This window comes from Maniola hyperantus, chromosome 9 (assembly GCF_902806685.2).
Source record: "Maniola hyperantus chromosome 9, iAphHyp1.2, whole genome shotgun sequence".
Lineage (NCBI taxonomy): Eukaryota > Metazoa > Arthropoda > Insecta > Lepidoptera > Nymphalidae > Maniola > Maniola hyperantus.
In genome coordinates this window covers 7867099-7890732 of record NC_048544.1, presented here as the reverse complement: position 1 = coordinate 7890732, position 23634 = coordinate 7867099, and the positions used below count along the sequence as shown (strand labels likewise).

Sequence of the window (23634 nt, the reverse complement as noted above, 5' to 3'; positions counted from 1 at the left end):
GGTGCATGTTCCAGCTCATCATGTACAATGTCCCTCCGCACCAGGGCCGCCGTTCCTCTGTAGGCGTAGCCCCGGGGAGAGACTTCGTCACGCCGGTACACGAAGTAGTTTGGGATTCGGAGCTCCACGTGTTCCGCGAGCTTCGTCTCGCCCAGGAGGATAACATGGACGTCCTGCGACTGGGCGAGTGTAGTTAATTCCCGGACATGCCCTCTAATGCCACCTGGGTTCCAGTACAGTACTTTTAGCAAAAACGGAATTGTGTTAGGACGGCCATTCCTGCTGCGATCGCTGGCATTATGCCCTGGCCCTGAAGGTATGCCGTGAGGCCGGTCATCAGAGCCTCCACCACAACCCGGACTATGGCCATGACGTCCGGGTTGGTTTGCGCTTCCCCCTGGTCCTGGTATGTGTATGGTAGGGTGTATGTAGGCGCTTCAGTGGGCTGTTTGCAACAACAGACAATTACCGTTGTGTGATGGCGGCGCCACATGCTTGCGACAAACAACATACAGCAAGCATCGGCAAACACAATAGAGTACTTTTTAACACATGTGTGATATTATTTGATATTTGTCGCAAGCATATGGAGCCGCCATGATGTTTGACACCAAATCTAACGATGCAAAAGTCTTCGCCACGGACCGCCGCCGCGGCTTTCAAGTGTTTAGTGCTGAAAGATTGATAGTGATAGTGAAGATAGTGTGTTGATGAGTTGATAAAGTGGTGGTTACTGGTAGTGTTGGGTGATTATATCTTTTTCCTCCTCTTTTCGGGCGTGGTCTGGAAGAGAGCTTCGTCCGCCCGGATCAAGCGGTTCACGGCGCGACTCAACGATACATCTGCCACCAAAAATATTATGTCAAAAATTACGTCTTCTATATCTATATAAATATATATCTAAATATACAAAAGAAAAATCTTGACTGTCTGTCTGTCTGACTGACTGACTGATCTATCAACGCACAGACCAAACTATACCTATGTGCCATAGGCATAAGTGACATAGGCAACGCTCTACAAAGCCGAAACCTCTTTCTAAAGGTCGTTGTACATTATTTTCTGCCGCGTACTATACCTGGACAGAGTTAAACTTAGGAAGGTGGTAGGACTAATAACAGAACATAGCCCACTAAACAAACACCTTTTCGTTATAGTTATCACCGACAGTCCGCTGTGCAGGGCCTGCATGGAGGTCGATGAAACACCGACGCACGTGCTCCTGGAGTGCACGGCCGTGGCAGATTTGAGATTCCCAGCCTCACTCCATGAAGCCCTCGGCAACCTGGGCGGTCTACTCGGCTTCTGGAGCGAGCTTGGCTGAAGTGAAGACTTCGGCGGGGAGAGGCAATGCACGCACAACAGGCGGAGATGGTTAAGTGCGGAAACCAGCCCAGGATGAAGATGAAAGGACTACTAACCGGGAGTGGTGTTGGCGAGCCGTCGCATGCGCCTCGTGTTGCGGTCCTGGTCTCGGATCTTCTTCTCCATCTCGGCGTTGGTGAGCGTCTCGAGGTACGGCGCCCACTGCTCCGCATCGGACGGCTGGCGGTATGGCGTCTATAAATAAAGTTTGCATTATCTACAAGGCTCTGAGAATATTATATTCTATTTTTCTATTCGATAATAAGTTAGCACTTGACTGCGATCTCACCTTGTGGTAACCTTAAAGGTCCAAACGCATTTGCGTTGCGTTACGCGACGCGACGCGGCAGCGCCTTGCTCCATACAAACTCATATAAACTATACGCCACCGCGTCGCTCAAGTGCGCTTTGCTTCAAACAAAGTCATACAAACTATAGTCCGCGACAGGTTGGGATGACAATCAGAATATGAGGCAGGGGGACGCCCCGAACACCCGCAGGTCACCCACGCTTGCCCGCACCGCACTGCTTTGCCATAAGCTAGTTAATTAATAAAATACAACATTTACCTCAACAACAGGCAGAGGTGCTTCACTGAAGGCAAAGGTGCGCTGATGCCAGCTGAGTTGTCCCCTCACGCTGTAAGCAATGCCCGTAACGAACTCTCCTCCCAGACCGAGCTCGGCACACAGTCTCATAGCAAACTGTTCTGGGTTGTTCTCTTTTTCTGACATGTCCCATTCCACCTACAATTTGAAAATAAGTATTTATTACCCTATTTAAAACTCTTACCTCTCACTTGCACCTCTTACTACTTTCAAAAACTAATGTTTCTATAATAGCTACATAGGACTAAGATTTTTAGTTAATTTACAGTTTGGTCCAACATGGCAAACTTTTTAAAAACATAAGTTTTTCAACAGATCAGTTGGCATTGTAAAAGTCTTAAATGATTGTATAGTCACCTGATCGACAAGTGAAGTATTCCCAACATGTATATTCAACTTGATGATAACCCTCTGATCCGACTGCTCCTCCAAGATGGGCGGCGGTTCACTGGGATACGCCTCAATCTGCTGACGGATAGAACTTGCTATGGCTGGTATGAACGTGCTTGTGTTGAGTTCAAGATCGTCGCACAGTACTTCTGCAAACTGCTCCGGTGTTATGATTGACTCTGTAATAAATAGTATTTTTTTATGACAAGTTAGCCCTTGACTGCAATCTCACTGCTGGTAAGTGATGATGGAAAAATAGTAGTGAGTTCATCTGGAACCTACCTATAAATCCATATCCCAGTCGCTTTACACTGGAACACTAAATTGTCAATTTTCATCTATTTTCTAAAATTTTAAACTGTTTATTTTAAAAATTAAAAACAAAAATTTTGCGACACAACCAGCCCTTTCATTTGATATATCAAACTTTTTTTTAAGTATTACGTTTTTAGGGTACTTGTCACCAGAGAAAAAAGGAACCCTTATAGGATCACTTCTTTGTCCGTCTGTCTGTTAAGACGCGTCAAAGAAATCAAAACCTATAGGATACTTCCTGTTGACCTGGAATCAAGAAATTTGGCAGGTAGCAATGTCTTACTGCACAAAAAAAGAGAATAATCCGAAAACCGTGAATTTGTGGTTACATCACAAAAAAAAGTGTTATATATGGTACTCAACACTTTATGTGCGAGTCCGACTCGAATCCTAAAAAGAAATATAATAAACAAAATCTTTACCATTCTTGTTCCATGTGAATGTATCTCTCAGTTTCTGGCCCTCAATCTCCATGTCCAACCTGATGGGCACAAGTATCTGCTTCTGAGAGGCATTCTCAAGCATCGCCGTCATATCTGTATCATCAAAGCAGAGAGGAAAAGTGCGCACCTAGAACAAAGTTATAATCTAGCTCTTTTTAATTGCATTTATTCAGATTATTTAGATTTCTAAATGTGGTTATTCAAGGAGTGGGTCAACACATTCCTGAAGAGCTAACAATGCATCAGCGATGCGTCTGGTGCTGCAAATATTCATGGGCGGCAGTAATCACTTAATATCCATACTAATATTATAAATACGAAAGTGTGTCTATCTGTCTGCTAACTTTTCACGGCTCATCCCTTGAACCGATTTTAATGTTTGGTACAAAGATAGCTTCCCGGAGAAAGACATAGGCTACTTTTCGGAAAATTTAAAAGTTCTTACGGGAGTATCAACCGATCGACATTGACGAAAATGCAGGCAACATCTATTTGGTATAGAGATAGCTTACATCCCGGTGACAGACCGAAACTTACACGGACGAAGTTGCAGGCATCATCTAGTCTAGATTAACAGTGTAAACTCTATATTGCGAACTTCTGTTTAACGAAAAACTCCTTAAAGCATAGAAATTGCTAAGATTTGTTTGGTTTACATTGTTACCCTTATATTGAATTGAATCATTCTATTTAGCGTAACAACCACTCTCAGAAGCAAAACAATACGTCATTATTGAGACCCCAATAAACATTAATTTCACTGACCTTAAACACCATATTGATTACTAGTCGTAATAACAGTCGTAAATATTTCGTTTGCACAATGGCATTTTTAGAAATGTGCTCGTTTGTTTGTCGTAATTTCCTAGCACGTATTTACTTACTGTACTTCTTATTATCGTTTATTGCTAACTACTTATTAGTAAAATTTCATTGTTTTCTCTTACTTTCCGATTAACGAAAACTCTTTATAGCGCAATAAAATACCCAGTCCCTTCAATTTCGCTACATAAAGCGTGCACTGTATCTTCCGCTCCGGCTTCGCATGGGTAGCTTTACAAATCTTAGGGATCTCTAATTTAAAAATAAAGCCTGTCAGGAATAACGTAGCTTTCTATTAGTGAAAGAATTTTCAAAAACAGAATGTTCAGTAGTTCCAGAGATTACTTCCTACAAACAAACTTACAAATTATATAAAATTAAAAAAATTACTTCCTACAAACAAACTTACAAATTATATAAAATTATAAAAAGAGGTAAAGACCTCTTTATAATATTAGTATAGATTTAAATAAAACCTTTTTATTATGAACTCTGGTCCTGCTGATAGGCGTGGCCTGTGGAACTGCATCCAAGTGAGATGAGTTTGGCATAACAGGCATCCATGATGGATTGTGTGGCTTCTTACTCTTGCTCTCTCGAGGAGTTGCCATCTCTTGACTGACTGATATAGCTTTGTATCTAAATAACAAAAAAAATTTTTATTAAAAACAGATTTAAATATAGGTACCTACATTTTAAATTTTATATTTACCAAATGCTGCTTATCTGGCAATAAAGCAAATGAGACAATAAATAAAACTAAACCAGTAAAAATATTGATTAGGCACAAAAACAAACTTTGACAGCTGGAGACAAATCACTTGACAAGTTTTTTTTAATGAAAATATTACTTATGAAAAAAAATTAGTGTATGATGGAGTTTCTGAATGTTTCATGAGCGAAATGCGCCAAATGTCAATTTGCAGAATTTAGATTCGAAATTTAAAAGTTCAAGTTCACTAGTAAAAGTGACTTTTGCCACTGAAATTGACATATACAAGTAGGAACACTGGAAGAGGTGTACCTAAGGTATTTTTAGATCCCATTTAACACCCCACAGAGAGAACCAGGAATTAAAATTGAAATTGTCTCATCACTAACATTTAATTCAGAATTCCACTGTTACTATCAGCGCCAAAATGGGGAAAATCAAGTTGTGTTCAAAAACATGTCAGCAATCACAGGTCCATTGTACTTGTATCAGTAAAGATCAGTAACTTTGCTCACTGGCAAGGCGCGCTTTTAGGGCTAGTGAGGTGAAAATAGCTGATTTGACTTAAGCAGTACCTCATGTTCTACAGGCATAACACATAACAGAGTAGGTTCCTGCAGTAGTGGAGCCGTGCGGGAGGGGTGTCATGATGTGACGCGAGAGCTCAGTGATTCGTCAACTTGTGAACACTGTCACCCCTTTTGCACTGCTCCACTACCGCAGAAGTTTACTCTAGCTATGCACTATACCTAAAGTTAACCTATTTTAATAAAAGAACAATATTTAGATCTGACTATATTGTGCTTATGAACTGCAATAGTGCTATCTGGATGAGTTAGTGGTTTTTCAATGATGGACTGGATGCATAATGATTAATTTATTGTTAGTAATTTTACAAAATTTCACATAGATAAAGTTAAATTAATTAGTTTTTCATGTCTTACACATACTTCTCATCGTTCCCTTCAATGATGTCCTCCACTTCAGCCGCCTTCAGCAAAGACACAGAGCTGGTTAGAACATGAGGGCCAAGGCCGTTGTCCACTAAGCGTTTCCTCTCTTCATTTGTGAGAGTCCTCCTGACCATGCCAGGGTACTTCTTGTAAAGTGACCCACGAAACAAACGCAGGTAATTTCCAACCTGGAAAATGGATGGCTTATTCAGTATAGAACATCTACAGGCACTTTTCAAGCCAGTTTACCTAAGTTCCGGAAGTAACTGCACTTAGTAAGGAGAGCAAAAGAGGCTTAACTGTAACATCAACTGTCAATTCTGTCCCACATTGCACAGCTAACTCTAGAACCATCTCAGTTAAATGCTACACCAAAGTTTACACAGTATCTGAGTCAGACTATAATATATTATTTTATCGAAGCAAATAAACAGACAAAATTATAATACTAGTATTAAATAAAACTAAATTTGTAAAACTTGACAGAAAAGAAAAACTGCTGGAAAAATTAAAATGTAACTTTTAAGTAGGTATGCATTCAACACAAAATGCAGCGTAACTTAGCACCTTTTTTGCTAAATTGAATGTAAACAATAAAGAAACTCGGTCGGAAACTTGGGAAAAAAATTCTTGAAGTAAATACTTCCTACTAAAAACCTTGTTTTATTTTTGAAAATTCTTACCTCAGATCCAACACAGTAGAAATCTCCGCCCTCTTCAATTTGAAAACTTATCGGCTTATCGCCGTAAGTTCTTAAAGCCATTTTGCTGTTTTTAGCACTCTTTTAACATTAACCTCAGATGTATCGAATTTTGAAAAATCACTTCCTAAATAGAAACGTAGTGATCAGTACTGATTAATAGGTACTCTTTGTGATAGACATGTTATAACCATAATCCAACACAATGAAAATTAAATTAGTCACAATAAAAACATAAAAACTAACCTTTTTAATGTTAAATGATTACAAAACGCAAACACAGATCACCATAGAGTACAGACCATTAACAGATCATCAGAAAGTTTCTGGCCAACGTTCGATAAAATTTTCATAGATGGTGCTTAAATACTAACACCACTAAAAACGAAAAATAATACCTAACATCCAATGAGGAAATTTCAGGGCAACATTCGATAAAATTTTCATCGATGGCGCTTCAATACTAACACCACTAAAAACAAAAAATAATACCTATTATATATCTATATGATCTATGCTTTATGTTTAGGTCGTGTCAATCAATGACATAGATGAAGAGTAACAGCTAGCGTGCACTGCTGTTTTCCTTATGTTTCTTCGCTACAAAATCTGTGAACTATAATAGAAGTAATTAGTTAATTAATTTTGCATCGGGGAAGAAACGTAAGGATTGACTTGACCTAAAGCAATAAGCATATATGTATATATAAAATAGGTATTATTTTTCGTTTTTAGTGGTGTTAGTATTTAAGCGCCATCTATGAAAATTTTATCGAATGTTGCCCTGAAATTTCCTCATTGGATTTGTTATATTTACGTATACTATAGGTATCAAAGAGTATTAAAAAAATCATTAAACACTCAACCCGTAGATGGAGTAAAAAGCTAGATTAAGGAACGTTTGCTTTCTCATTCACACTAAAAAGAGAGCATAGATAAAGTTACTAATGTGATAAACAGAGACGCAGCTAACCTATTTTTTGTCCCTTATCGTGTAACCGATTTTTTTCAAGGAATACAACTTTAGTTGCAAAACAAACTTTATGAATTCGTGGCATCGGTGTATTTCTCATTAGTTATTTACTTGTTTCACATAAAAAACGTTTAATACAAATATTGTTGAGCGGTTTATACATATGTTGACTACTAAACAATGGTAATTGTCGTGTTATTTATCGTTACGTCGGGCTATCGCTATCTCACATGCGGTTACACAGTACTTTAGTCTAGCCTTTTTAATCAGTCTACGACTCAACCTTATACAAATGCAAGGCTAAAAATAGCCAGAATCCAGACCCGTAATACCAGTTTTAAAAAAAACAACGTTAAGAATGAGAGTTGACATTGACAGTAGGTAACAAAAACCTTTCGATTTGTCATTTAACTTTTTAAGTTCAGTTGTGGTAGTTGTGGTAGGAATTGATTAATGTAGGTTGTCCGTTGTTTGTAGGTTACTTGTCGCGTGCCGTAGTCATTTAATTAACGTTATTGTGCGTTAAATTTACTATGTCTTCAAGATCAGGAAACTTTAAAAACCCCTTTTCTAGACCATGGATGACGGAAACAGGTGCAGCGGCCGCGGCAGGTGGCCCAGGGTCTATCGGTTTGAAAGGAGTGGTTGCCGGCGGTATAACTGGTGGCATTGAAATTTGTATAACATTTCCAACCGAATACGTTAAGACACAGCTTCAATTAGACGAAAAAGGTCTGTATACAATATTTTATTCAAACTTTCACTCATATTTTTTTCGTCCTAATTTTGCGAAGACCGTAAGTAGTGGTAAACATTAAGCATATTGTATTTTTCAATTAGACTCGTATTCCATGACTTCCACGAGTATCGTCTTCGAGGTCGAAACTATAATATAGAACTACCTTGATTATTACGTATCTATAGGTAGGTAATATTCAAACTCGTTGAATAAATATTGTTTGTTACGCAAATGTAAAATGAGGTGAACCTTTAATCTATATCAGACACGGTTTATTTTAGGATGTTTTTTACCTATTTTGTATTGGTTTTTCAAGGTCTGCCTTTAGCCATGGCATATAAATAAAAACTTAAATGATTAATTAACAGTTTTTTAATAATTGTTGTAGCATGAATTTCATTAGATAGCTACTTATTATTAACATAATGTAAACTACTTTTTTTACTTGAGCATTATCAAATTTTCAAAATAAGAAAGAACAAAGTTCTTCATTTTATAAAATGCTTGTAATCAGTTATTTAAAAAAACAAAAAAAAAATGGAAAAGATATGACAATATTTACATATTGATAAAAACATCTATCTAGCCCATCAAAGTATGGACTTTGACTTATTTGATTATTTAAATTAAGAGTATACATTACACTACTTACTAATCTTAGGTAGTTTGTCCAAATGTTGATAAGGTTAAATGAAAATAAAATTGTATTCTCTCTAATTTATTTACTTGTTTTGTTGAATCCAATGTTATACCATAGATAGGTAATATGTTACATTCATATTATGTACATGGTGTGTAAAATGTGTTCTTATTGATGAGTAAGATGGAAGATACAAAATGCACAAGAATGAGATAGCACTCTACAATAATGTGACCCAACTCCCAAGTGTGGTAGCTTAAGACTTCACTTTTAATGTATAGGTAGATATGTAATGTATCTACGTTTTTTACATAATATGATATCATTGGTTGAGTCTTATTCATTTCTATGCTTCTATTGATATCAATTCTCAAGTGTTTAACTACAATCTCTTTGTTGGATGTCATACATATAAAAATATACTACATACTTACCTAGGACAATAGTATTAAAGGAAAATACCCATTTTTGCCAAGATTCGCTCATCAATGTGATTATTGATTAATGGTGACAGATCAATTGACAAAAAACAAATGACAAAGTTTCATTTCCCAAACAAATTTTAGCAAAATTATGAATCGTTTTATGATCGTTATAAAACTTATGTTTCTACAAATAATTCACTTGATAAAACAAATTACCAGACAAATTGTCATTTCATAAAATATCATTTGACAAACAATTGATTTCTTTAATCGTGTTAATTAGTAAAACAACATATCGCACTTTTTTTTTTATAAAATGAATTGTTTGATAAAATGAACTGTTTGATAAATACTTTAAGAATTCACCAAATCTTTTATATGTCGACCGGGCCGACGGAAGAGACCGCTTACTATAATGGGGGGTCTCTTTCCACCCAGAAAAAAGGAGCCCCGCGAAGCGGGGCTCCGTCGACGGGCCCCGGTCGACGAGAAGAGACTACCACTATGGTGGGGGGTCTCTCTCATCTCCCCCGCTCCCACCATCAAGAGCGAGCGAAGCGAGCTCGGGACTTGGGGCACTCCGACTCGGAACGGTTAGGTTAGAAGGGGATGGCGGGGTCTGTAAGACCCCGCCATCCCCTTCGTGGGTTATTTCTTTTTTTACCACCCAGAAAAAAGGAGCCCCGCAAAGCGGGGCTCCGTCGACGGGCCCCGGTTGCCGAGAAGAGACCACCGCTATGGTGGGGGGTCTCTTTCCTCTCCCCCGCTCCCACCATCAAGAGCGAGCGAAGCGAGCTCGGGACTTGGGGCACTCCGACTCGGAACGGTTAGGTTAGAAGGGGATGGCGGGGTCTGTAAGACCCCGCTATCCCCTTCGTGGGTTATTTCTTTTTTACCACCCAGAAAAAAGGAGCCCCGCGAAGCGGGGCTCCGTCGACGGGCCCCGGTCGACGAGAAGAGACCACCACTATGGTGGGGGGTCTCTCTCATCCCCCCCGCTCCCACCATCAAGAGCGAGCGAAGCGAGCTCGGGACTTTGGGCACTCCGACTCGGAACGGTTAGGTTAGAAGAGATCCCCTTCGTGGGTTATTTCTTTTTTTCGCACCCAGAAAAAAGGAGCCCCATGATATTATTGCTGCGTTGCATAGGGGTTTGCATATGTATCCAAAATAGACTTTTTGTGTGTTTTTTGTTAATTAGTTATTTTATCAAATAATAAATTTATCATCTATTATTTTGTAAAATCGCGAATTTGAAAAACAAATTATTTGGTGAAATAATAAATTTTTAAATGATATTTTAACATTCAGCAAATTTGCAAAGTAAAACATTTGTGAATAGAATATTTGTAAAATGATATGTTTGCGGTATACGACGTTTGTGATTTGATTAGTTTTTCAAAAGTTTTTGGTGAACTGATAATTTGTCATACGTTTTTTGTCATTCATTAGTGAACCTTGATTAATACTATAAAAATACTTACTTATGTTTTAAAAAAGTTCCTCCAAGTTCTATGCACAAAATAGTGCTTGTTTCTTTACGGCGGTTACACACTCATCCGATCCGATTCCATGAAAATACGTTCCTCTTGATTATGACATAATATAATATGTTGTAGATATTCTTTGTATCCATATTTTTACGTATTCAGATCGGATGAGTGTGTGATCGCTGTTAATCTTTATTTATCTATGATCTCAATTATACAATTTCCTTCATTGATACACATACCTCATTTGTCAACTGGGCATTTCCCAATACTTCAAATACAAATACTTCAAATAATGATACTATCTCTATGTTCGAATACTTCAAAATATCTTAATGTTATGGTTATGAGCTTGGATGAATGTTATGAGGATCTTATGATTTATTTGACATGTTCGTTTTTTATTATTATTGTATCTCATAGTCAATAAATAACAGAAAACAGTAACTTAATGTAATCAAAATTGGCTATACCTATTAAATAATAACCAAAGATATTATAAAACTCCTGATAGGCAAAGCTCATAAAAAGTGAAGACAAATTCATAATGCATGTGTGTGTGAAATAATATACGCTTAGCGACACAGACAAATCCCTAATTTTCTCTTTTCCCTGTGTGTAAGCTTTGATAGCCTAGTGGTTAGGGTTGATCGTGATGATCATGATATGAACAAGATTTAATATTATTTTCTTACCTTGATCTATTTTTAAAGAATATATTTTACTATACCTACATAATTTTATGCTTAGTGACAGACTAAATCCCTGATTTTCTCTTTTCTGTGCGACACGAGTAATCATTGACATTGTTGTAATCAATATGTTTTTAATCAGTTCTGACTGTATTTAAGACTTTTGGAACAATTTTTACAGGCCTTGTAATTTTTGTACTTCAATAAAATCTTACTGACTTGTATTGTATGTTATGCTTACTGCTCATTTACAAATCCTTAATTAGTAAGTGACTACTTACTTGTGAAACAAACTGGAATGCTATTAGTCAATTTAATGAAATGAGTTTAATTAGATTCTAATTTTATTAGCAGGTACCTCATAGTAAAATGTACTTTAAGTCTATAAAAACAAAGGTGACTGACTGACTGACTGATCTATCAACGCACAGCTCAAACTACGGGACGGATCGGGCTGAAATTTTGCATGCAGATAGCTATTATGACGCAGGCATCCGCTAAGAAAGGATTTTTGAAAATTCAACCCCTAAGGGGGTGAAATAGGGGTTTGAAATTTGTGTAGTCCACGCAGACGAAGTCGCGGGCATAAGCTAGTTAAATATAAAAAATATGGAAAGAATAATTTAACTAAACAAATACATTTACCTATTGCCAAATTCAGTTCAATAATTTCAATTTGGTTGAATATTTTTGTGATGTAACCACAAATTCACAGTTTTCGGATAATTTCATGCTCATATGACAACTGTAGGTTTCCTTGATAGACACGACAGACAGACAGACAACGAAGTGATCCTTGAAAAGGAACCGTTATTCCTTTTTAGGGTTCCATAGCCGAATGGCAAAAAACGGAACCCTTATAGATTCGTCATGTCTGTCTGTCTATCCATCCGTCCGTATGTCACAGCCAATTTTTTTCGAAACTATAAGAGCTATACTGTTGAAACTTGGTATGTAGATGTATTCTGTGAACCGCATTAAGATTTTTACACAAAAATTTAAAAAAAATTTCATCAAACACATATGTGTGGGGGTGGTCTTCAAAAATTATATTGAGGTTTCTAATATCATTTTTTTCTAAACTGAACAGTTTGCGCGAGTTGCGCGAGAGACTTCCAAAGTGGTAAAATGTGTGTCCCCCCCCCGTCCCCCCCCCCTGTAACTTCTAAAATAAGAGAATGATAATAGTTAATACTAAAAAATATATATGATGTACATTACTATGCAAACTTCCACGTCGTGCGTGTTCCTTTCTACGATCGATGAAAATAGTCATTCAAAGTTTTGTGATCCTAAGTCGCATTCTTGATATTTCAAAATGGCTCTCTAAAATAATAATCAAATTTCGAAATAGGTCTCATGATTCTGAAGGTAGGGCATTTTTATCACTCACTAAATATAAATATGGTTTCGTGCCAACAGCTTTACAAATATTGCATCATAGTACATTTCAAACCTGGAATCTGGAGATCTAAATTAATAAGATACATTTTATTAAATTCCATTACATGTTAGCCCTTGACTGCGATCTCACCTGGTAGGAAGTGGTGGAAGCGGCACGGCATCGTACCCGAACACTAAATCGCTTGGCGGCACGTCTTTTTCGGTAGGGTGGTAACTAGCCACGCAGTGGCGTGCAGGTCATAGAGGCATAAATGCACTGCTTACCCCAGTTGTAATAGTTCAATGCATATTTTTCATTATGACCTGCCAGTAAACAGGTTCCTGCCTAAATAATGCCTACCCTGGCTTCAAATCCTGTGTACGCCACTGTAGCCACGGTACCCACCAGACCAAAGGGACCTAAGTAGTTATCTTTCAGATTTGGTGCTTCAGATTTTTACAACCTAGCTGTTTCCTTTTGACGATTTTAAATTGCAAATTATTTTGTTTCGTAATAAAATGTGTGTTATAAAACTCAGGCATTCATGAACGATCGACCTAAATCTTGACTTAATATAAAAATTGCTTGGGATTTTAAATATATTTTAATTTAAAACTCATGCACCAAATTATGTAACAAAATACGGTATTCAAGGGCCGTACAAGCAATGTTGCGACCTAGGACACAAGCATTAATAAAATGAATTTTGGTCGACTAAATTCGAAACCCTACAGAATATCTAGTATAAAGACCGACTTGAACTTTTATCAATGTTACAAAAATATTATAAACGCAGAATAGGATTAGTCATTAGCACCTATCAATTTTGAATAGGTACAAGTTATATTACACTAGATGATAATTGATACCTGCGACTTCGTCCGCGTTGATTTAGGTTTCTAAAAATCCCGTGGGCAAAGTACTACCCAGTCTGTGTCCGTATCCAGATTGCAAGCTATCTCTGTACCAAGTAGGTAGATGATCCCCCAAAAATCCATGTGGATTTAGGTTTTTAAAAATCGCGTAGCAATTTTTTGATTTTCCAGGACCAAAAGTAGCCCAGGGAGGCAAGCTTACGCTACAGGTACCGTTTTCGTCAATATGGGTTAAACGGATGGGCCGTGAAAAGCTAGCAGACAGACAAAAATATACTCTTTCGCATTTATAATATTAGTTGGTATGGATTACACAACCATTTATGTCCAATGGGGGTATCGACCTCAGTAAGACGTCTTAATCTTGACCTAGAAAGTATTTTATCGTGTTACCTCAGAATACGTAATAGTACAGGTATTACTTAAATAAAGATATATAGATAATATTACTTTGTTGTAGACCTACATAATATTACTTTGTATCATGTATGTAGTATGTATGCACCTTATAAATATGTATTATGTAAGTATAGCAACACAAAATTCGCTTCTGTTCATATCTGAGTAAGAATAGATGTTTAAGTAGCGATAGGTACCTATAGTACGCGACAGGTCGAGATGGCAATCGGGGTATGAGGCGGGGGGACGCTCCACATACCTGAATGTCACGTACTTATAAAATAGTAAGTTTGGAAGCATCTGACATAATATTTTTTTTTGTTTTCTACTTTCTCTGCGATCAGTCCCTCCATCCAGTCAGTCAGTCCAGATATATTACGAACCTCCATAATTAATAGGGTACATTTAATTTCAGGTGGCACAAAAAAGTATTCGGGAATCTTCGACTGCGTGAAAAAAACCGTCAAAGGACATGGCGTCTTGGGGTTGTACAGAGGGCTTAGCGTATTGCTATATGGCTCAATACCAAAATCTGCTGTTAGGTAAGTCGCTGAATAAAAGCACATAATACTTTCTATCGCGTAAACATAGCTAATTCTATAAAGTAACTCAAAGAAAATTATTCATGTCAAGCTGCGGAGCACGACGGCAGCGGCGCACTACTGTAGTATCACAGCTCATCGCATAGGACTTCGCTCGTTTAGGTAGTTAGTCCAAATTCCATAACCAATCCGAACACTGGCCAACAACCAAGTATAATCGCACCATACGTACGAACTACGAAGATACCATAGTTTTTATCGCCATCTCTATTCATTTATGATACCAGAAACTCAACCAGTGTGTAACATCAAGATTTCATGAGTTTTCATGAGGTTAGCACACGCAAACATCGATTAGAGTTCAGCGAGTGGCGGCGATAAGCATCCAATGACATTCCGGACGATCGTTAGCCCAGATACCTACTTCTTTAAGTTCCTCGCATCATTATAATATATTCCCGCCTGAGAAAATACACTTATGTAATAATTACATACTTGCTTTTGATTGACATCTATAATAATAGAGCGCACTTTGACTTTGCTTAGTAGACTAATGAAACGTCCACTGCTGGAAAAGGGGCCGTTTTCTGCTGCGTAGTCGTGTGCGTAAAGTCCGCCAATTGGTCTGCTAAACACATCTCCACTCTGGTGGATACCGGGCCTTGGTTCGTCTCCAAGCCATCTTTGATCCTGTTGTCGAAATCAATCATTATCATACTTATCTATATATCTAATATAAGAATAATGAGTATTGTCGCTCACGCCATGATGTTCAGTATAATGACTCGACATTATATTAACAATCATTACGACAATCAGCGTTCTATACTTTACTTAATTAGGTACTTTAATGTATTTCTGGTTGCGGACACTTTGATGTGTTGCTATGGTGTGGGTTGCAAATTATTTCTTCCGAAGGTCACAAATTAATTATCTTTCGGTTGATAATGTACTAATATAGCATATATTTATTAGATTAGATAAGATTAGAACTTATTTCTAACCCCTAATCAACCTTAAAAACTAATCAATCAAATTTTTATAATGATGAGTAGATAATATTTTCTTAATGTTGATTCACAAATCACGTTCAACCACCCTGATTGTCGATCTCCCTGACCTAGTGATCTTATAAATGGGAAGAGAGGTCCCGGCTTCGATTCCCGGCAGAGGCAATTTAGGCTTCGGCTGTGACTAGTTACCACCCTACCGGCAAAGATGTGCCGCCAAGCAATTTAGTATTGTGGTACCATGCGGACAAGATTACGTACTTTTTAATTAGCAATGGTGGCCATTTTGAATTTTTTATTATTTTTTGTTACCTATAGCAGAAATAGACATACATACACGCTCACGCTCTGAATTTTAAAACTACCTGGTATGTAGGTACGGTTCATAAGATACAGCCCTCTGACAGACGGACAGCGGTGGCCTTAGTAATAGGGTCCCGTTGGCACCCTTCGGGTCAGAAAAGACCATAAACTACAGTAGGGTAGTAGGTAAATAGGTAGTACATACCTACCTAGGTATGTGCTACATATACCTACTACCTTCTACTTTATGTAGTAGCCATAGATAGCCTTCTATTAAGTGTCTGTGGAATTTTCCGACGACTTAAATTTCATATACCTAGTCTTATGTAATTTAGTCTCCTCCACTTGAATATATGGCTTCATACTTTGTACCTAGTCTTCCGTACAAACTGAGCTGACGAAATACAGTCAAGGTAACAGGAACATTGACGTGTATATACACAGGAATAGTGTTTTTTGTAACTTATCACAATAATATGTCCTATTTAAATATACATATTAATATGTTTATACCCAAGTGAAGGAAAATCTACCTGTTATTTTACCGCATTTACCTTATTATATCAATCATTATAAAATGAAAAATACAATAACGGTTAATAAAATATAAAAAGTTCTAACAAATACAAAAAATAAAAACAACAAGTTAGTCTTTCCATCTTAGACTGCATCATCACTTATTACCAGGTGAGATCACAATCAACGGCTAACTTATCGGAACCAAAAACCGGTCAAGTGTGAGTTGGGCTCGCACATGTACTATTTAATTTGCATGGCGGCGTTTAGTACTGTTCATGAGATACAGCCCTCTGACAGAGAGACAGGCAGATGGACGGACAGCGACGGGCACCCTTCCGATACGGAACCCTAAAAAAGTTACTTCACCTTTAAGTAAAAAATCTTTTCCATCCATTCCAGATTTGGTGTATTCGAGCAAGCAAAACTATACATGGTAACAGAGAATGGTACTCTAACGACCACCGGTAAACTCGCCTGCGGGCTGGCAGCGGGGGTGGCTGAAGCGGTGTTCGCTGTGACGCCTATGGAAACCGTGAAAGTCAAGTTTATCAACGACATGCGTATGGAGAAACCGCGGTTTAAGGGATTCTTTCATGGAGTCCGGACCATTGTTAGGGAAGAAGGTATGACTATGATTTTATAAATAGTATGTAAAAGATAAGCAGCGATAGCCTAGTGGTTAAGCCGTCGGCCTCCTATTCGGGGGATCAGGGGTTCGATTTCTGGTGCACACCTCTAACTTTTCAGAGTTAAAGCAATCAAAAAATATCGCTTGTTTAAACGGTGTAAAAAACATCGTGAGCAAAACCTGCATGCCTCCATAATGTTCTCAATGATATCCGCACTTGGCCAGAATGGTAGAGTATGACTAAACCCTTCTCATTCCGAGGGAGACCCGTAGACTCAGTAGTGAGACAGTGATGGGATGATGATGCTCTGATAGGTCTATATAGTATGCGACAGGTTGAAATGCCAATCATCAGGGAGGGAACGCCCCGCATGGCGCGGGTGACGTAAGAGTCTCAACCTGTTGCGGATTATAGGTACAATTTGCAAATACAAAATGTCAAAAATAAATTATTTCTCAGTGATTATTAAATAGAAGGTCTTCCGAAATACGTAAAAACCACGTCCGTTGTTAGTTTTAAGTGTAATAACCATTTTAAATTATCGATTAAATTAAACAAGCACGTCAAATCATTTTGACGTCACATGCCAGTATTTCATAAAAGCTCGCATACCAAGCGCGTGTTTTGACGTTTGATAAAAAGATACTAATTTGACTAGTTGTCAAACACCGGATTATCATCATTACTATTTTTTTAATTTTAGGTATCGGTGGAGTGTACAAAGGCGTAACCGCAACCATCATGAAGCAAGGCAGCAACCAAGCGATCAGATTCTTCGTGATGGAGTCACTCCGGGACTGGTACAAGGGCGGCGACAGGGACAAGCACGTGCCGAAGTACATCGTTGGATTATTCGGTGGCGTTGCTGGTAAGTCTTTTATTAACTACTAGCTGATGCCCGCGACTTCGTCAGCGTGGAATTAGGTTTTTTAAAAGTCCCATGGGAACTCTTTGATTTTCCGGAATAAAAAGTAGCCTATGTCACTCTCCAGGTCTTTATCTATACGCATGTAAAAAATCACGTCAATCCGTTGCACCGTTGCGACGTGATTGAAGGACAAACCAATAAACCAACAAACAAACACTTTCGCATTTATAATATGGGTACTGGGTAGTGATTACATTACCTTCCGTATGAAGTAATTTTTGCACTCCTCATCAAACTTATAACATTTCAGTTTATCTAGATACACCTTCTCAGCACAGTGTTGAGCCTTGACAGTTATCTGGTAGTACTTCTTGCACACCATGCAGTAAACCAACTAACAAACACTTTAGCATTTATAATAAGGGTACTGACGGCAACCTCAAGGCTCAAGCCCCAAGACACGGATGTGTGTAAGCTCTGTCAAGAGGACGCGGAAACGCCCCTATACATTAATTATCTGTCAATGTCAAGCGCTAATGCACAAACGTAGTCTGCACCTAGCGAAACACATATTGCACCCGGAGGAGGCGAAAATCATCTCGGCCAAGAAGCTGCTGCTGTTCCTGGCGGCAATCACTATTGGACAAGAACTGTAAATGGGGGCGATCACAATTTATCGGCAACGGTCAATGTGATACAGGGTCTGGAAGCACCCCTGCACAGCCGCCAAACAATAAGAAGAACTTGGCAACATCACAGAATACTTAATGGTATCTTCCAAGTCTTGTCTGCCCATCCGCAGCCTAGTGGACAATGGCCTAAACCCTTTTCATTCTGACAGGACACCTGTGCTCAGTAATGGGCAGGCAATGGGTTGAGATGATCTTTAACTGACCCTTATCCATACTAATATTATAATCCATACTAATTATATGGTATACCATTATAAATGCGAAAGTGTGTCTGTCTGTCTGTCTGCTAGCCTTTCACGGCCCATCCGTTCAAGCGATTTTGAGAAATTTGTTACAGCGATAGCTTGCATCCCGGGGAAGGACATAGGCTATTTTTTATCCCGGAAAATCAAAAAGTTCCCATGGGATTTTCAAAAACCTAAATCCACGCGGACGAAGTCGCGGGCATCATCTAGTTTATCATATTCCAGATTTTTTTGGAACAGTCCACAATATTTCTTGCTTCCAATAAATATTCCATAATTATTTTTTTGCATTATAGGTGCGGCCTCAGTATTCGGCAACACACCGATAGACGTGGTCAAAACCCGTATGCAAGGTTTAGAAGCCGCCAAATACAAGAGCACATGGGACTGCTTCTTCAAGACCTGGAAACATGAAGGACCTCTCGCCTTCTACAAAGGTACCGTACCACGCCTCAGTCGAGTAGTCTTCGACGTTGCTATTACCTTCACTATATACGATAGTATTATGGACATGTTTAACTACGTTTGGAAGTAAATTTGTGTTGCCATACCCACTTTTTATCAAAGTGTACCATAGTGGTAGAAAATTCTCATAATTAAATATTACGCCGAATACTCACCGCTTATGCTATAAGATTTTTAACGTTTTAAAACTCCAATTGCTATTCGCGCGCATTTGTCATTTCTTACAAAACTGTCGCGTTGACAGCGAAATTGACAGAAAATGACAGTTTTTTTGGTATATGATAATAGCTTGCAAAAATCGCTAAATGACAAAGTTATAGAAATATCTGTACTAAAGAACATTTTAAATATTGTGGCTAATTCTCTTGTACACAATCTCTAACTAAATTGACAGGTCTAAATATAGTGCTATCTTTTTCTGCATGGAGCATTACAAAAAAGATAGCAATATGTTTAAATCTCATTTTAGAGATTGTGCACAATTAGCCACACTGACTTTATTTTGACATTTTGTTCACACTGCATAATATGTCAAAAAGTAACCTTATTAACTTTTTAAGTAGCTCCTAAACGCTAGTACACATATAAGTATTCGGCGATTATACTACTTTTTATAGTAAACGCAGATCAGTTTTTTACTGCCATACGTCTTATTGTTAAATGTTTGTTTGTTAATTATATAAATCAAGTTTTATAATATTATATTCATATATGACTATGATTGTATTCGAGTACCAAGAACTAAGAAGTTTTATACAGTTGCCATAGTTTTTTAACAATATTCTACCATGTAAAAACTTGTAGGTTTATTATATTTATACTATTTTTTATAGAAAACGAAAGTAATGTTCCGTACGTACCGTTGTCTATCACTACTAGATAATATTATTATGTAGACTTAAGCACTTTGTTTTGAAAAAAAAAACATGTTCAACGGTATTTTAAGCTATTTAAGTAAGCAAATAAGGCATTGTGGCTAATTCTGTTGTTCACAATCTCTCAACTAAATTGATATCCCTTTCACAATGCTCCCTGTGGAATAACCTGTCAGTTTAGAGATTGTGTACAACAGAATTAGTCACGCCTATCCCCCAAATCTGTTAAAATATGATCAAAAATTCGCAAGTCGAATTTTCATTTTCAGATATATTTTTTTAAATATGACGACTAACGAAACTTTTAATGTTTTATCACATTTAATTTTATGTGACCTATCCCGCAGTAGACTTATTATTATATTCGCTTGATGTAATTAGCGGGATAGACCAATAAAATTATGAGGTTACAAATAGTCTATATGAGAATTACGTCATATTACAATAATCGGATAGGGCGAAATCACTTCATGTCTCCGTTCCGCTTTGCTTCAGTGGAAAAAGTACCTACCCTTACAGTTTGTTCCACGAACAAAGATCGCTTGGCAACAGTGATGCATCGGCGCATGGATATATGGTTCTCTCTACAGCTCACAAAACTAAACGTTATCTGAATTCTGGACGAACCAATGTGCGGCCGTATAGACGCCTCCACGTCATGCCGCCAAGTAGATCGACAAATCGCTTACTGCACAGGTACAAAGTCAGCGGTCCTTTTACGTGAAACGAACTGTTTATCAATGTAGTCGAATTTTAATGTGATCCACATCTATGTTGCCATTGCATTGATTCCTACTATATTGGTAGGATTTTATATTATATATTGCAAGGTTTTGTTATATTAGTTTTTTTAAATCTTTTATTAACAGGCTTTTACATTTATGTATGTCAGCCTGTTATATTAGTTGTTGGGCACTAATTATGGTGAACTTTAAAATAATAATCATTTTAGAAATTCTTATGTACAAATACATGGGTGATAGTTAAAAATCCACATTATATTTGGATAGGTATATTTTTATAGCACTTACAAAATGGAATCTTACTCTTTGTGTTATAAATGTGTTACATTCTTTTATTTTAGGTATATTTATAATATTAAGGCCCCATTTCCACCTAAACGGAGTGGAGAGGAGATGTATCCAGTCAACCAATCAGATGTTTATAAAGATGAGGTGATTTTTTCACGACATCTATTAAAAATCTGATTGGTCGACTAAACACATCTTCTCCCCGCTCCGCTTAAGTGGAAACGGGGCCTTAGTCTCTTTTTAAATGGCTTTTGTTTATTGCAAGGTTTATTGATTTATTTCCATTATAATTGCATTTTCATATTATATTTTCAGAGAGCATTTAATTAATTGTTTATAGATTGAAATTCCATATTTTATTTTTGATAATAGTTGAATTATGATTAACCTACAGCACTAAAAATTTGTATAAATAGTTGAAGCAGTGTAAAAATATTCTTTTTGATGCTTATGTTCGTTGTAGTTTATTTATATTATTTAAGTGATAATTTATATATTGTATAATGAAAAACTACCTAATCAAAAAGAAAAGGCTGCATGCTCCTTAGTTCCATTTTTTCATGCTCCATATGCATCAGTTACTGCTCCAATAGAATAGTACCAATTCTAAAGCTTTGACATCATTCCAGCACGCGTTGAAACACCAAAGTTTGACAGTTACAATGTGACGATCGCCATCATGTCTGATTGGCTGACAGTGGGGCTAATTCTGGTGTACACGATTTCTAAACTAAATTGACAGATGCAAAAGTTCTATTCTTTTGCACATGAAAAATAAAAGTGATAGCAGTACATTTACGTCCGAAATTAATAATCCTATCTGCAATCTGTCGATAGGTAACTTTAGCGACTTGTTATTTGCCAAAAATTGTATGGTCCTTTTGACAACTAACAACATCGCATTATCATTGGTATCATATGGTAGTCGCACACAATCTCTAAATTAAATTAAATAAGTGTGTACCTAATTTATGTGTGTGTATATGACACACCGACTTTACTCACGTATTTAGTCGACGTTAGCCCGACTAGTTTCAAACCTGTCCAGGGTCCTTTTTCACAGGGACTCGTCCGAGTCTCAGACTCCGAATCTCGTCTGAATCCCTGTGAAAAAGAACCCCGGATGGGTTCGAAACTAGTTTGGCTAGCGTCGACTAAATACGTGAGTAAAGCCGGTTTGTCATACACGTGTACCTAATGCAGCGAAAGGATACCATTAGATTTAAACCTGTCAATTTAGTTTAGGTGTTGGTACTGATTCTGATCACAACTAAATTTTAGAGTTTTTGCATCCCCTTCCCACAAATGTAATATAAAAAGGACAGACACAGTTTGGCAGTTTTAAATTTAATTTAAAACTGTCAAGCCTAGCTGCCAGTCGCGACCCTATTGTAAGTTGTAGCGTGCAGCAAAAATTAGTGTCTTTGAATTTAAAATTTATGTTCTGTCCTTGTTTAGCAATGGTAAAAAGAAAGAGATGCAGATACTCTAAATTTAGTTTACAGAATTATTCATACTGCACTATTGGCGTAAAAGCAGCAATAATTAACCACCATCACAATGTGGTAATCTTAACTGCTGTGCTGCTCCTCATATACAACTCGCTAGAAACTAGTATGTTACTTGACAAGCAATGTATTTGTGCTAAATATAGCTTTTGTAAATTGATTTACTTACAAAATTTTAATTTAGGATAAAGGTTTTTTAATTTTGTTGATAAGTCAAAACCAGTAGCCTCGAAGTAGCTTTAAGTGTTTCACCACAAACTATAAGGCGTGTTTTGTTTTTAAGTGACTTTCTATGTAATTTTTATTTATCTGTGAAGCTATCTTCAAATTGAAGCGCGTCATACAAGTTATCTCTTCTACAAAACATCAAAATCGGTTAAGTGGCCAAAATATAACAGACTTGATGCACACTTACGCAATATTATAAATATTAGTAGGTATGCATTTGACAAATACGCGCGTCTTTGATGTATAACGCGTAAAATTTACGCGTCATTTTAACTTTTTGTGTAAAATTTCGTGTCAAAAGTACAATTTTAGAGGTCGTTAATTTTAAAGGTCGTACTTTTGACATGACAGTTAACCCATAGAGTTAAAATGGCGCGTGAGGGGTCTTTTTGTACAGACTATATATATAGATACTTATAACCGAGCTTCAATTTAAAGGCAATCTTACATATTATTATAAGAATATTTTATTTTATGAATTATTAAAAAAAAATTAATTGTTTAAAAATAATATGACGAAATTGAATATATTTCCACAAATGATACCGCGTTATTTAAATAATTTACTTTGATTTTTACATTCGTATTTTATGTTCATGATATAATATCTTGGGTCATTCCGAATATTAAGTATATTCTCTTTGATATGAGTACCTACTTTTATGTTTCAATAATTTAAATATAGATTTATTGCAATGTTTTTGGTAAAATAGATTTTTGTGAACAACAAAACATTGTTTTATTTATTAGCAGGACCAGGCCCTAAAACATTAAGATGCGATAGTTGTGTGGA

The 23634-nt window shown here is 37.1% G+C and overlaps 2 protein-coding genes across 2 annotated transcripts; one reads left to right on the top strand and one right to left on the bottom strand.

Moving 5' to 3' along the window:
- Positions 1-460: 460 nt before the first annotated feature.
- Positions 461-6586, bottom strand: Snr1 (SWI/SNF related, matrix associated, actin dependent regulator of chromatin, subfamily b, member 1). The gene is made up of 8 exons (XM_034972057.2): positions 6292-6586; positions 5606-5796; positions 4420-4582; positions 3101-3248; positions 2331-2542; positions 1935-2111; positions 1422-1560; positions 461-842 (listed from the first exon to the last, which is right to left on the bottom strand). The coding sequence occupies exons 1-8, from the start codon at positions 6370-6372 to the stop codon at positions 751-753; spliced, it is 1203 nt and encodes a 400-aa protein (XP_034827948.1). The 5' UTR covers positions 6373-6586; the 3' UTR covers positions 461-750.
- A 1124-nt stretch (positions 6587-7710) lies between these two features.
- sea (mitochondrial citrate transporter scheggia) lies at positions 7711-23567 on the top strand. Its single transcript, XM_034972058.2, has 5 exons — positions 7711-8014; positions 14342-14468; positions 16700-16923; positions 17633-17797; positions 19031-23567. Exons 1-5 carry the CDS (start codon positions 7816-7818, stop codon positions 19267-19269), a joined length of 954 nt encoding a protein of 317 aa, XP_034827949.1. The 5' UTR covers positions 7711-7815; the 3' UTR covers positions 19270-23567.
- The last annotated feature ends 67 nt before the right edge of the window (positions 23568-23634 follow it).

Coding starts and splice junctions, on each gene's coding strand:
- Snr1 (XM_034972057.2), bottom strand. CDS start 6,372: ATGGCTTTAAGAACTTACGGCGATAAGCCGATAAGTTTTCAAATTGAA. Junction 3,249..4,419: donor CCAGAGTTCATAATAAAAAG/GTTTTATTTAAA, acceptor ACTTTGTTCTAG/GTGCGCACTTTTCCTCTCTG. Junction 843..1,421: donor GCTCGCCAACACCACTCCCG/GTTAGTAGTCCT, acceptor TTTTGGTGGCAG/ATGTATCGTTGAGTCGCGCC.
- sea (XM_034972058.2), top strand. CDS start 7,816: ATGTCTTCAAGATCAGGAAACTTTAAAAACCCCTTTTCTAGACCATGG. Junction 8,015..14,341: donor GCTTCAATTAGACGAAAAAG/GTCTGTATACAA, acceptor ATTTAATTTCAG/GTGGCACAAAAAAGTATTCG. Junction 17,798..19,030: donor ATTATTCGGTGGCGTTGCTG/GTAAGTCTTTTA, acceptor TTTGCATTATAG/GTGCGGCCTCAGTATTCGGC.